This window comes from Apus apus, chromosome 9, assembly GCF_020740795.1.
Source record: "Apus apus isolate bApuApu2 chromosome 9, bApuApu2.pri.cur, whole genome shotgun sequence".
Classification (NCBI taxonomy): Eukaryota; Metazoa; Chordata; class Aves; order Apodiformes; family Apodidae; genus Apus; species Apus apus.
The window spans coordinates 15,592,551-15,606,492 of record NC_067290.1 but is presented as its reverse complement, the minus strand read 5'-3'; the positions used below and the strand labels follow the sequence as shown (position 1 = coordinate 15,606,492).

The 13,942-nt window shown below is 41.0% G+C and overlaps 2 protein-coding genes across 3 annotated transcripts in view; one reads left to right on the top strand and one right to left on the bottom strand.

The window, feature by feature from the left end:
• Window positions 1–317: 317 nt before the first annotated feature.
• NOL8 (nucleolar protein 8) lies at window positions 318–11,530 on the bottom strand. Of its 2 annotated transcripts, none has more exons than XM_051627762.1 (16): window positions 11,223–11,530; window positions 10,999–11,061; window positions 10,049–10,127; window positions 9,594–9,741; window positions 8,610–8,678; window positions 6,346–8,292; window positions 5,948–6,064; window positions 5,170–5,289; window positions 4,743–4,827; window positions 4,341–4,485; window positions 3,249–3,332; window positions 2,787–3,064; window positions 2,299–2,425; window positions 1,794–1,864; window positions 721–803; window positions 318–398 (listed from the first exon to the last, which is right to left on the bottom strand). In XM_051627762.1, the coding sequence occupies exons 1-16, from the start codon at window positions 11,362–11,364 to the stop codon at window positions 345–347; spliced, it is 3,612 nt and encodes a 1,203-aa protein (XP_051483722.1). In that variant the 5' UTR covers window positions 11,365–11,530; the 3' UTR covers window positions 318–344. The 2 variants fall into 2 exon arrangements, with proteins under 2 accessions (XP_051483722.1, XP_051483723.1); XM_051627763.1 differs by having other exon boundaries at window positions 4,341–4,482.
• Window positions 11,531–11,842: 312 nt separating this feature from the next.
• Window positions 11,843–13,942, top strand: part of CENPP (centromere protein P) — a 110,984-nt gene continuing 108,884 nt past the window's right edge. The window contains exon 1 of the mRNA XM_051627283.1: window positions 11,843–12,351. The gene's annotated coding sequence lies outside the window, so the exon portion shown is untranslated. The remainder of the gene's footprint in view (window positions 12,352–13,942) is intronic.

Below are 13,942 nucleotides of genomic sequence, written 5' to 3'. Positions count from 1 at the left end.
GAGAGAAATTGGGAGCAAAATCATTTAGGCCTGGGAAGAAGGGAGGGGTGGGGTAAGGTATTTAAGCCCTGCTCTTTGCGTTATCTGTGTCCTGTGTGCATTCGATTAATGTGAAATTATTATTTTTCCCCCAGTTGAGTCTGTTTTGCCTGGGACTGTAAATGGTGAGTGTCCTTGTCTCGACCCATGAGTGTCTAGCTGGCCTTTGTCCTCCCCATCCCAGTGCACGCGTTGGGGAGGCAGTGGAGCAGCCATGGGGCTGGTTCCTCATTGTCATGTTAGGCCCAAACCACTTCTTCGAAGAAGAAACATGAAACTTTTCTGAGCAGTAAGATAAAAAAGGTTTATTGTTTTGCTTTCACTTTCCTCCTTGCATCCTTATGCTTCTTCCGGCACTCCTGAAAATATTAAAAAAATGGCATAATATGAAGAGAAGTTTCTGAATTCTTTCTTGTCTCAAACGCTTGTTTCACGTGCAGGAAAGTAACTGGTCCTGCACGATGCTGGGATGCAGTTATTTCCCTGGCTGGACATGGCAACAGGACATGATGCACACTTTTATACCAAAAATGTTTAGTTCTCTGGTCACGGTCAAGTTTCAAGCCTTCCACAAGGTCCTGAATTAATTTTTCATGCGCATGCAGCAAACAAGCAGCCGTGTTCCCTCCTCATGCTGAACTTTCGGCCGCAGTTCCAAGTCACAGACGTTCAAGGACTCACCTCGATCAACACTCTACGTCTGTCTTCCCAGCCATCTCTTTCTTCACTGAGGTCTGCTGATCTACAAAATAACTTGGGACCCTCTGCACAAAACAGAGACCAAATTAATATGGTGAAACACTTCTAAAAACGCTGCTGTTTGTAAATCTCATGTCCATCCCATCTCAGCAATGAGGCAAGAAGGCCTCTTCTCCACATTCCTCTCTTGCCCCCACGACATGGTTGACTCAAACAGAAATGTTCGGTATTAGAGCCTGGCCTACCAAGGACAATGAAAGACAACAGTTCTCCTCAAGAAGCATGCCGAAATACAGATTGCAGTGAAACAGCATGTTTCATGAAAAGCTCAGCACCATTATCCCACATCTCCCAAGGAATTTAATGGCTGCCACAACTCGTAGCTCAATTCTACTGGGCACTATAACCCAGATAAGATGGAAGATTATAGTGCAATAACTGTATTAACACAGTAACTTTTACATGTGCATTTAATGATAGTTACCTAACATGCCTCAGGACACAAACATTTAAGTCTGTCCTGATCATGTATAAAATATCAAAAGCAATAGTTTTGGTGGCCCAGGGAGAGTTTTTTATTTTTTTGTAGGTTTCTATGTTTTGGTTTGTTATTTTGTTTGGTTTGAACTATGAAATTCATTATATACACAAGAAAAAACGCTACATGGTTTAGGATCAAGAACCATGTGGGCATTAGGTGGCTGGTAAGAATATTCATTATTCATAACACTAGCACCAGAAATACAGGAAAAAAAAAAGTTAAAGATCACACATATGCCTGAAAGGATCCAAAAATGTCCAGAGATAATTTGTCAAGTGATTTTTTTTTTGGAAAGCCTTACAAGACCAGCCACATCAGCCAATTATCTGAAAACAGGAAATCAAAATAGTTGCTCAGTATTTATTTTACCAGGACTTTTTTGTGGGATGTGCTACCACAATTCATTCCCCTCTTAAGCATCTCATCTGTATTTTAACTACAAAACTTTAAGAACCAGATAGTATTTTATTTCAGTAAGAGTTAAAAAAAAGGGGGTGAATAAGTTCTGCTATACCTCTTAGTCGTTCATCATCTTTGGAGAAGAAGAAAAATCTCACACTTTGTGTCTGTGGCAAAGAAACAAACCTAGACAAACACAAAGGAATTTCAGCATCATAAAAGTTACTGTCAAATTCCATTTACACAAATTAAAGCTGCAAGCCTGCAGAGAAATAGCATGCATTGAAGAGCCTTACTCCACAGTAATCAAATACAGCCTTCTAGAAAAAAAGTTTCTAAAGAAAACTTCATCTATATTTGACATTTGGCTAAACCCCCTACCCAGCTCAGTTTTCATGCAATCAACTAGGAACTCAGATTTTATATCCAACTTCAAATCAAGTGTGCTATTGAGATTTTTGACTACTACACTCTGTGCAGCAAAGAATGGTTTCCAAAGAAGACTTCCACTGGTCAGAGATGTGGAATGAAAATGTTAGTCTCCCATGACCTGAGCACTGCTATCAATATTCTCATAGCATCAAAGTACTACCACCAAGTAGACAATAAATACAACTTACATTTGTTTGTCCCATTCACTTTCTGATGCCTCTGGTTCATCATCACCCTCAGAACTGCTGTCTTGGAAACGTGGATCTTCTTGCCATGTGACTTTTACAGGTTTTATTGTTTCAATTACGTAAGGCTCTGCAATAATAAAATCACAATTAAAAAAAAATAAATCAGACTATTCCCCTACTTGCCAGTAAAAATTTCTACTTCAGACAAATACCTTATTTGGAAAAGAGATTTGAGAAGGACAGAAACCTCCCCTCCCAGGTTTTCTATCCCACTAGGGGCAAATACTAATTCAGTTCAGTGGTGTATAAGCTCAGGACTTGTCTGGATGACCATAACTGAGATGACAGCTCAGGTACTGCCTCTCTCTGGCAAGATCAAGCAGTTTCCAAACCCAACTGTAACCAGACTATGAAACACAAACAGTCTTTCATTTAAGAAAAAGATCAGAACATTCTACTTCATGAAAAGTGAGCAATTGCAAGTTTACCCTCTTTCATGCGTGACTCCTCCATGTCTCCCAAGAAGCAAAACTTGAAATCGTCAGACTCCTGAGCTTCCTTACTGCCAGCATTAGGTCCCAAAGGGTCAGATTGGGTAGAGTCCTCTGCAGTGGCTTTGTCCCAGGGTACTTCTTGATTTGTTTCTGATTTGCTCTTTGAAGAGCCAAACAACTCTCTTAAATCAACAGCAATATCATAGTATGTTTCTTTCGACACTTCAGGGAGTTTTTCACTCTCTTCCCTCTTCTTCTTCCTTTTAGCTTTACTGAAACGACATTGTGAAGGGATAGTAACACAGCACACACCTTTCTAAAAGAAAGGCTCTCTAAGAGGCAATCTTGCTATTCATGTCTTAGCAGTCTGCATAAGTTCAAATTTGGGTCTTCTCCTATAGCTGCCTTTCCAGGGGAAGAAACTTCACAATTACAGTTACCAAGCTGCAGTGTTACCTCTCTTTTTCTGTAGCACTTGGTTTCCTTTCAAAGACTGTGTGGTCCTGTCTTGTGGGATCGTAGCGGAGGGCATTAATATCTCTGTAAACACAGGAAGGAAAAGGAAAGCCATGAGACATTCTAAATGCTCAACTGAAAGCTACCCTAAACCTTAAGAGTCAGACTCAAATTCACATTGACCAAAACAGCTCCAAATCAATCCAAAACCTAATTGGTGTTTGGAAAGTACCTGCTAGTCAGTGTCAGGAAAAGAGATAAACAGAAGCAGCTTTAATCGAATTCTAATATTTCATATAAAACACAGACCTCAAGCTGTGTATGTTATGCAGGAAGTTTAAACCTGCGTCTGTTTCTCTTTTGAGAAGCTGTATCAATACAGCTATTCATCTCCATTTACTCATCTGTATATACATCTCTTCTGGTACCAGACATGGCATAAATTAAGACAGTCCAAGGAAAAAAACCAACAGAACACCAAAGCAAGAAGAACAAACAAACCAAAAGCCATTACACCCACCTTCCAAAATTTAAACATTTCAGGGACTATCAGCTAAAGCACCCTAAGGTTTAGACTGACCCAAATATTAGTGTGGCAAAGCCCATGCTGCAAGGTGATCACTTATTTCCCCTCCTCTTCCTAAATTAATGCTTACAGCATAAATTAACTGCTTTTAAATGGTCCCCTGCTGTATAATTAACTGAAGAACATTAACTAAGGAACAGTCCTTCACAAAACTTTCTTAAGACAACCTCTGGGGTTGCAGAAGTTATTTCCCCCTCTGCTTACTCTTTAGAAGATGCATGAAAAGTTGTACAGAAGCCCTAGAATCAAGTATGATTGTGCAGCAGTCACACTGGAATTTAGCAGTCAGCAGCAATTGATGCAACTCCTAAAATAATTATAATTACCAGTAGGATAATCTATTCAGACACTCAGGCTGGGAAATTGCATTAAAGACTGACTTCAAATGCACACAACTGAGAGGGAAAGACTTCTCAGTCAGCTAGGCAGAAACTGTACTTGTGAAACACTGGCAAAAATTCAGCCTTCCTGCAATTCCCTCTTTTCCGGTAACAGAGGATTCGTACTTGAATTTCTTAGCACTTGTGGCTGGTTTAGTTGGCTTATGGTGTTCCAAGTTGATATTCAAGAGGCTTCCCAGTATTTGCAGATTCTTCTTTCTTTCTGCAGCAAGGTCCTCCTCCTCATCTGTCTTCAAGGCATTTGTCTCTGCTAACAAACAAGTAAATACATTATTTTTTCCCTGCTCTGACGTGAGCAAGCCTGTAATACTCGATATATGACCTTGCTGTAGCACTAGAAGAGCTCACACCTATCCACATATCACTTTGCTCATTTTAAAGCTACGTTGAGGGTTTTTTCCTTGCACTATAGAAAATCTTCAATTAGAAATGTCACAGGCATCTATTTCATGTGAACATTAGAGCAGTAATTTGCTACCATTAACTAGGAAACAGGAGCAGGTTTACCTTCCTCCCCACTGTCACTTTCAAGGAATCGAGCATCCATGCGAAATCTTTCATCTGTGCCAAATCGTGACTGCAATCTCAAGAGCTAAACAAAACAAAACAGACCCTGTTAAGCCCTAGAGAAGAAAATCATCAATGTTCATTAACTTTTTTTTACTGTAATTATGGCAACATCCTAATAACCTTTAGCTCCTAATGCCTTTTCCAGAAATTTCTTTGTATTCCAAGATGACAACATCTGAGAAACTTTTCCCACTGCCCAACACACAATGTCCTCCATGGCTGCTCTTCCTCTATGAAAGAGAATTCTATTCCAAGTTTGTCAAACTCATATTCAGCAAGTATGCAAGCCTACACCTTATGTTCTCCTGAAGTGGCATTATGGAGACCTAGAAGGGAATAAAATTACAGTAACAAGCTCACTCACTTTTTCACCAGCTTTGCCTTCAAACTGGGGTTTAATTTTGAATCTCTCATCATCTGTATCATCTTGCTCATCCTCACTGCTTTCAAACAGTCTGCTTGAAGTTTTGGGAGCAGGTTCATCCTTGTTAAACAAGAAGAAAATCAAGAAAAGGAGCTCCTTTACATAACATTGACAAGATAAATCAGTATTAACTTTGTTCATGTACTTTCCCATTTATCTGAAAAAGCAGATTTCCAGAACAACCTGCTCACTTACTGATGCATGTGTTTCTGTTTCATACACACCTTGTACAATTCTGTTTTACAGTACAGTATGACTATACAATTTTAGCATAAGCAAATTATCCATGGAAAGGGTAACTCAGGTTCTACAATATGAGGGAGTCAAGTATAAAAAAAACAACTTTCTGATTACCTCAAGGGAGATCAGTTTAAAAATATCAATATGTAATTATACTCTTTCTGAACAAGCCTCATTTATGGCATAAACTCTAGGACATCACTGACATCAGTTAATCAACGTCAATTATTACAACAGGTAAGCACGTGGCTTGGAAACAATTTTCCATAGAATCAGAGGTTCTTTTGAAGAAAAGGGAAAACACAGGGCAGGGATTCTAAATACCAGGTGAGAGAGATTTAAGTAAAAAAATGCTAAACATGAGGAAAAGTGAGAAAAGGAGGTTTTAATTCAATACAGAGAATGGTCCTAATCTTACTATGTTTATGAAGAAAAAAAATCCAATAAAATAAAAAGAAATACTTTCCCTAATACTTACTTCTTCATGCCTCTTTCCCAAACTCTTCCCTTTCTTCAACATCTCATCTCCTTCAGCTTCACTTTCCACATCTGAATTGAATATGATGTGTTTATGCTTGCCTGCTGGCTGGCTATCCTAGGTAAGAGTGAAACTGTCAAGTCAAACAGATTAAATACTTGTTGCAGTCATACGTAAGTATCTGAAAGACGTTCCCATGACATTAAAGGAGGAGTCTACTATTGCTCTTGCAACTCCAGAAACATTCCAGGCATTGGGTATGCATCATTTTGTATAGACTCAAAAGAAAACTGGCAAGGGAATCAGAAACTCCAGAATATATTTTTAAAGTGTCTTAAACCACACTGATTTCCCTTTTTCTTTTATTTTATTCAAATAGAAGGTGTGAGTGTAATTACCAGATTTGAAAGAGCTCCTTGAATGAGTTTCTTCTGTAATTCTCTCTCTTTCTGTCTCTCTTCTAGAGCTGCCAGCCTCCTCTGGTTATCCTGGAACTGTTTCTTTTCTAGATCAGGTCCCTTTGAAGCAGTAACCTGATGACAAAGCTCCTTAGTTTCCAGCAGGCTTGTCTTCCCATTCTCACACTTGTTAGTTTCATGTTCTGGATTTGTATTGCTTACATCCCTCTTTAATTTTTTGGAAAGCAGTTTTGGCCTTTTCAGTTGTTGTTTAACATGTTTCTGTGGCACTGCAGCACTCCTATCCACATCACTGCTCTCGTCTCCACTCTCATCAGTACTGGGAACAGCAGCTCCACACTCTGAATTTTGGTCTTCTGATAAAGAACTTGTGTCTTTGCTCCTTCCTTGTAAATGAGGCCTGGAACCAGGCTGATCTCTCTCAGCTGCTAAGGAAGCAACATATGACAATTCCTTGTGCTGTTCACAAGGTATATTTTGTCTCTTTTTACTACTTATTTCCTGTGGATACAATGGATGCTTCTTAGACTGTCTTTTAGATGATTCCTCCCCACAGTAAGAAATACAAGTTTCAAGACCTAAACCTTCTGCCAACACCACCTTTGAACCGCTGCTCTCCTGAGCTACCTCTTTTTCACAAAGGGACCCAATTCCTCTGAAGGGCTGATATTTCAAACACGAGTTTTGTCCCTTGGAGCCTTCTTCAGCAGCATTCTCCTCCCCTTCTAAAATTGCAGCAACTACATCTTCAGGACAGATACATTTTTTTTTAACTGCAGGGTGGAATTTAGAATGTTTTGGTTTATTTACAACATTATCCTTAGGATTTTCTTCAACACTTTGCTGACTAGAACTCTGTGCACTATCTGATTCATCTGCTGGTGCCCCAGCGTTTTCAGTAGCTAATGCTTTTAAGTCATCTAATGTAAGGTCCAAGCGGTAACACTTTTGCATCAGAGACTCATAATCAGAACTGATTTCCGAGTCCCCTTTCTCAGGCTCTGAGTAAGAGCTTTCACTATCACTTGCCTTTGTTGAGCTGTTAACTGCTGTACTTTGCAAGACAGAGTGTTGGTTTTTTTTAATTTTCCCTTTCCTTTCAATGTATTCTTCTTTTAAATGGCGAGTTTTCAGCGAGGAGTCATCCACTGACTCACAGGTTTCGGTAGCTGGCATTTCTTTTTTTTCCACCTTCACCTGTTTAGAATCTTCTAAAATTGTAGTGTTCCTGCTACTTAGATCTGGAGTTTTACTTTCAGCAATAATTTCATCTGTATCTGCCGAGTCATAACTGTTGTCACATTCCACAGTCTCTTTCTCTCTGTCACTTCCTTTGATGGCTTTCTTTCTAGCATCTGCATTGCTTAAGGACCAGTGACTATTGTATTTTAATTCAAAATTATCCCCAACAATTTCCAAGGGGTCACTTTCAGTCTCAACATTTTCAGCTTTCTGCATTCCTATCTCTTTCTCTACCATTGCTCTGATTTCCTCTTCAGAATCAACGTCACTGTCAGAAACACACCTATGATTTTGAGCTGTAACTCCAGAAATGTTGCTTTTATCTGATAGTAAGCCCCTCTCTGATATTTTACTGGAAAGAGCACTTGACAGAGGCAATTTAGACTTCTCATTGGGTTTGGATTTTGATCTTTCATCTAGCTGTGCTGAGCTTCTGTTTTTTGAAGGTGACTGGCACCCAGAGGAGAGAACCACTGCTCCATTCAGAGCCTCTCTGCCCAGTTGCCTCAGTTTTTTAGGTGGCTGCTTCGCCCCAGGGAGCTCTCCTTGCCGCTTCCTGTGCATGACGCTGCCATCTCCCCCTTCCAAGCACCAGGTGAGCTTGGATATAGGAACTTCATGTGCCAAGTCTGGCTCCAGCTTCCTGAGGTTATGGCAATACTTTGATGGGTCATATTTCACAATGTTAGTCTGAGTTAAGGAATTAAAATAACACGATTCTCTCAGCAAGCAGACTTTCAGTCTTTATGGCTAAATTCTGCATGAGAAGACAGCAAAGAGTCCTTTTTAAAAAAATGTCACAACCGTAAGCCTTTAGGCAACAGACTTCCAGTCTAAAAATATATTCAAATCACACAAACTTACTGCAAGATTTACTCAAGGGATTCAAGGAATCACCTATGACATAGTAGTCAAGATTAAAGCCACTAAGCAAATGCATCCCCATATGAAGAAAGAAAGAAAGGAACTGTCCTTCTGGAAAACCAACAAGAAAAGGATATTTTATTTTTCTGTTGACTCCTAAGGTGTAGGACAGGTAGGACTCTGCCAAATTTACCAACAATCCATTTCTAAAAAAAAAAATAAAATAATGAGTGTTAAACAAAAAGGGAATGGAAGTAACCCTGGAATAAAACAAGATGCGTATTCTCTGGTAACAGAAACACTGATAGAGAACTATCTGTGACTAATTCTTTTCATGTCTACGCACTTAGTGAGACCTATTTATACTGTGCAACTTAGCCAGCTTCCTTCTCAAAAAAAGAGCAAACCAAACCCCCAAATTTCTACAACCTTGCAAATGAAAAGTGACAATAAAGAACTGAATTTCTTTACAAGTACTATTTTTAATATAATGTTTCTGGCTTATGAATTATCAGTCTTAACTATACAGATCAGTATTCTTTTGCTGCCTTCCCCCTTACCATTAAAAAATTAAAGTCTCCCAATCACCGTCCAAAATGCTCTGTGCTTAGCCAATTATTTTGAAAACTTTGCAATAAATATAGTTTTTGTTACCTAAATTTGCACATTCAATGATTTTACTTTAAATCTTAACTTTTGTAAGCATGTGTAGACCCTGATCCTGAATGTGGTGAAGCACAGAGATGAGTTCCTGACAAACCAGATGTCAAAAACATATATCCTGTATAAAAATGAGACACACATTCTCTTTACATGCTTTTCAGGGTGACACAAAGATATTCCCAACACAAAAAGGCAACAAAGCATTTGCTAATCTACAACAAAGAGGACAGTAGGATCAAGATTATTTCCAGTCATTACAAAGAATGACGGGAGCATTCTACATGCCCACACATTTCTTTAGACTACCTTCCACAAGTTGCACTGTCACACTTCATAAAGATTTCTTTACATCAAGTGTAGAGATTTGGCATACATTTAGATGTAGTAAGCTTGCACCTCATTATGGTTTTGTGGGTTTTTTTTGTTTCAGTGCTCTATATATATCCCCCCCACCATACCTTATGGTCTGGCACCTCTGTACCTGGCACTGCTTTCATCTGAAAGTCTACAACTCCAGCTTTTTTCAGTGATTCTAACAGACACGTTTTGTCATGTCCCTGTGGCTTTTCTTTCTGCAGCTTTGCTTCCTCCCTCTCCATGGCGAGCCTGCACCAAAAAGTACATTGTACATGAAAAAAAGATCTGCCTGTCTCTAAATTATAGTTGCCAGTCACCCTCTCCCAGAGAACAGTAGCCATTTGCTGCTTAAGGAATTAACATATCTGCTACCTTTAAGGGAATAATGATGCAGAACGTGTTGCAGTATCTAATATGTATCGACAGCCCCACCCAATGTCAATAAAAATTAGAAAAACTGAGAGTGTAGCAGATGAAAGCACAGCCATAATGTTATCAGATAAACAGAAAAAGGGTAACTCTAGCAACAACATACATTTTAAAAATTGATTTTTACCTGTGCAAAAAGCTTTCTTTGGCCAACTCAATTTGCAGTGTCCCCCCTTTCCATTTTGTTTTATTTAAAATTGACATACCTGTAAAACAAGGAGATGGGAAATAAATAAAAATAGACATTAGACCTAGCCCTGCCTTCTGCTTCTGTGATAGTCTGAAGTTTTTCTTAGCATGATCTTATACTCCATTACTCACCTGATCTAAGTTTGTCTATGAAAGGTCTAATATCCACATCTTACACAAGAAGGTCTACATCCAAAATTAAAAGTTCTGATTTCAAGAGTCATTCAAGTCTGTATGATTTGGTTCAACTACAAACCCAAAAATTCAGATGCATATACCCTGAAGTTTCTACACTAGTGTCTGAGAGGTTCTCCCCCACTTAACTACTTCTGCACTTCAGCCTTCTTAGTCCTGATGGCAGCATTTCCCGGATAAAAGGATGTATTACCAATCCCTCTCTTCAGGTGTCAGTATCTCTACTTGCCATTCTGCTGCTACATGTTACACAGGTGGTTTTATAACCCTGCCAATACTTTTGTAGCCCACCTGTCATGGGATTTGTAAAACTGCTTTAACAGAAAATGCTTTACACAAGCTCTCCTTCTGGGTTTCCTCTCATATCAAGTCACTTCCAATGTTTTATGGACCTGATGAAAGTGTTTGAAGCACATTTCCTGTACCTTTTCATAAGAAGGTGAAAAACAAACTCATAGATCACCTATTTCAGTCACAAGGCATCTCTTTGATCTGCTTGCATGTACTTATTGAAAACTGTTGTAAAGCAGCTTCCAAAAACCTGCAGCTTTAAGAAAACTGCATTAATATGACAACAGAATGAAACAGGGTCTAACTGAACCACAGCCTGATTTTACAACGTTAGATGCATGATCAGTGCTGTACCCTGGCTCAAAACCAAAATTACTCACAAAAAAATAAAAATGTACTTACACTTCCTAAGATCTGCATCAGAAATGCTGACAGTGAGGTAAGCAAAAGTCTTCACAGGGTTCCCTGATAAACGATAAACAATTAATATATATAGAATGTCAGCATTTCCTTTAAAACTGAAAATTAAACTATTTCCTAAAAATAGCATCTCTGAAGCAAAAATTCCATTCCAAATTACAAATCGAAAAATGATTCAATTTTAAAGGATGAAATGAAGCTGTTACCCTGATCATCTTTCCTGGTAATAATCTCTGCGTCCAAAACCTCCCCAAACTTGCCGAATCTTTCTTGCAGTTCAGCCTTAGTAACGGCGTGGCCGAGCCCTCCAACGTACAACCGCTTTGAAACCCGCTCCTGCTCCATCATGACGAGCCCAGCCGTGTCACAGCCGTGTCGCACCCCCCGCTTCTCTGTTAAGAAACCGTGACAGTTCGGTAACTTACACCGGAGGGATGATCACAACCTCAATACCCGATTCCGGAACGAGTCGCTCCGCTCCGTTCCCGTAATCAGAAAACACCGGGGCTGAGGCGCTGGCCGCCCACAGCCCCACCCTGCCCGCCCGGAGCGCCCCGCACCCCGCAGCCCCGCAGCCCCGCAGCCCCGCAGCCCCGCACCCCGCAGCCCCGCACCCCGCCATGTGCGGCCCCGCAGCGCCCCCGCTTTTCCTTCCCCCGTCAGCCCTTCCCAGCGCTCACTCACAAAAAGGGTTCCGCCTCCTGCAGCCGCCGGGCTCTGTGTCTCCTCTTCTCTTTCAGGTTCCTGTTTCCGGCCGGTCCAGTGCGATGCGGGCACAGGGGCGAGGTCTTGTGACCGCGGGGTGCTTGGGCGTAACTAACCGGCCGGGATTTCCCGCAAGCGATTAACGAAAACAATTAAGGAAATAACTAAACCGATCGTGCTTTCTCTGTCCCTGCCGGGTCCTCACGGCGGGGACCGCTCTTCGGGTGCCCCTGTGCTCTCGCGCGGGAAGAGCGAGGCGCGCGGGCTCCCCCCGCACCAGCGGTGGTAGCGCCCGGGGCTGCTCGGGCGCGCGGTTCAAAGCGCGGGGCGCGCGCGCGGCCGTTGGGAGGTGCCCGCCCCGCCCCGCTCCCCTCAGCGCCCGGATCCGCCGCCCGCGGGGGGGGCCGGGCCGCGGGTCGCTCTGCCGGGCCCCGGGAGCCGCCCCGGGCGGGCTGGGGCAGCCCCGGCTGTCTGGCAGCCCCGCGGCTTTCCGGCCGCTGCCTGGCGGGACGTGGAAGCTGGAGGCAAAGCCGCGACACGCAGAGCTCCCCCGGTCTCGCTGCTCCCACGCGCCTGAGGGCCCGTCTCAGGCCTTGCTGCAGCACGAGAGCGAGTGGTGTGTGTGGGCAGGTACGAACCAATGTGAAGTATTCATCATTAATGCATGCATAGGTGCATGTGTACGCTTAGGGTGAGGAGCAATGATTGTTTGTCGCTAAAGTAATGCTTTATTAAGTGTGTACGGGTATTTTTTTCTGGAGATAATCCTCTTTGAAGTTATAACTGGTCTTTAAGTCTTCTCAGTCTAGTAAAACCACTTGGGTTAAAAGAGCTGTAAGCAGTGTATGTGTTCTGTTACCGTTTTCAAAGGAGCTAGTTGTTAGAACAGGGATTAGCAAACAATCTAGGGTGACGTTCTGGTTGTTGTAGTGGTTTTGTTTTTCCCAGGTCACTCTTTGTTTATGACTAAAATGTTCTTCAGTGTATCCAGTTGCAAAAAGCCTAATGGGATGCATTAGGAATTGGAGAACTATTTCTTGTCCCCACCGATCTTGCCACACATCACATAAGACTGATTTGAAATTTCAGAGGAAGTCAAAACTAGGTGTAATCTCATTGATTCTTGTGTGTACTTTCTTTACTCACTAAATAATTTTTTAATGCAAAATGTTTCAAATGTTATTATTCAGATACAAGTTATTCACATGCTGTTTCTTATGAAATAAACCAGTAAAATCCTGTTTTTCCCCCAAACCCTTTTTATTGAACTGTTTTAATACAGATTTTGCAGATACCATAGGGGTTGTTTAAAAACAAACATGAAACTAGGTGTATTTCATTTTCACTGGTTGAAAGTATTATTACATTGGTATGGAGCTACAGTATTCTCCACAGTCCTTTGAATATGTCACATCTAGGCTGAATGTCAGAAAATTGTTTTCTTTAAAACTGGTGTAAATTTATTTTGAATTCGGTTTTTTTGAGACATGGTTTTCTGTCTCTCTTTACTGCTGTTTACTTGAAAGGCAGATCATGCTGTGGTGTGAGTAGGAACAGCTGTACTCTGACCAGGTGGATCATTAGGTGAATTGGTCAAAGCTGGATTTGATTTCTGTATTTGAATAGGGTTGCTTTCTGTCTGCAGAATGGCTCGTCCTATTACAGCGAATGTAAAACAGCTGGATACACTACCAGGTGAAATGATGATTAGTTTAAAAGATTCTTAAGTAAAGCCTTTGACTATGTTAGATTCCTGATTTCACTTACGGATTTGGTGGCTAGGCAGTGATCTGTGTCTTGAAATTAATTTAATAACTGCATTTGAATTCAGTTAAGTCTCTGTGGAACTAATGAATCAAAACTGTGATTTTTCAAAAACATATCTACTTTGGAGAAACCTTTTTTAATTTGAAGTCAGAAATTTGTTCTTAGTCATATTTTTGCTGATGTCTAGTAGCCTCCTGTTTTCACTGAAAGTAGCATTTTTCCTGTTCATGATACTTACAGCAGAATGAGCTATCACGTTTCTTAGGAACCTTTGTTATGTTAAGAATTATGGAAAAAGCAGCTCCTCTGCTCTTGCAGGGTCTACTTGCAGACCAGTGTCTTTCTAAGTGGGCTTTCTAGGTTTATGTAGGAGTTATATTGGTGATGGGGTACTGCAGTGTGAAGAGTGGAGTTTTACTGCAAGCCTAATTGTGATTTCACGCTGGTGACAGAA

Excerpts from the sequence above, each read along its gene's own strand:
- NOL8 (XM_051627762.1), bottom strand. The coding sequence starts at position 11,364 with ATGATGGAGCAGGAGCGGGTTTCAAAGCGGTTGTACGTTGGAGGGCTC. Across the intron at positions 9,742-10,048 it reads AAAGAAAGCTTTTTGCACAG|GCTCGCCATGGAGAGGGAGG; the intron begins GTAAAAATCAAT and ends TTTTTGGTGCAG. Across the intron at positions 399-720 it reads GACGTAGAGTGTTGATCGAG|GAGTGCCGGAAGAAGCATAA; the intron begins GTGAGTCCTTGA and ends TAATATTTTCAG.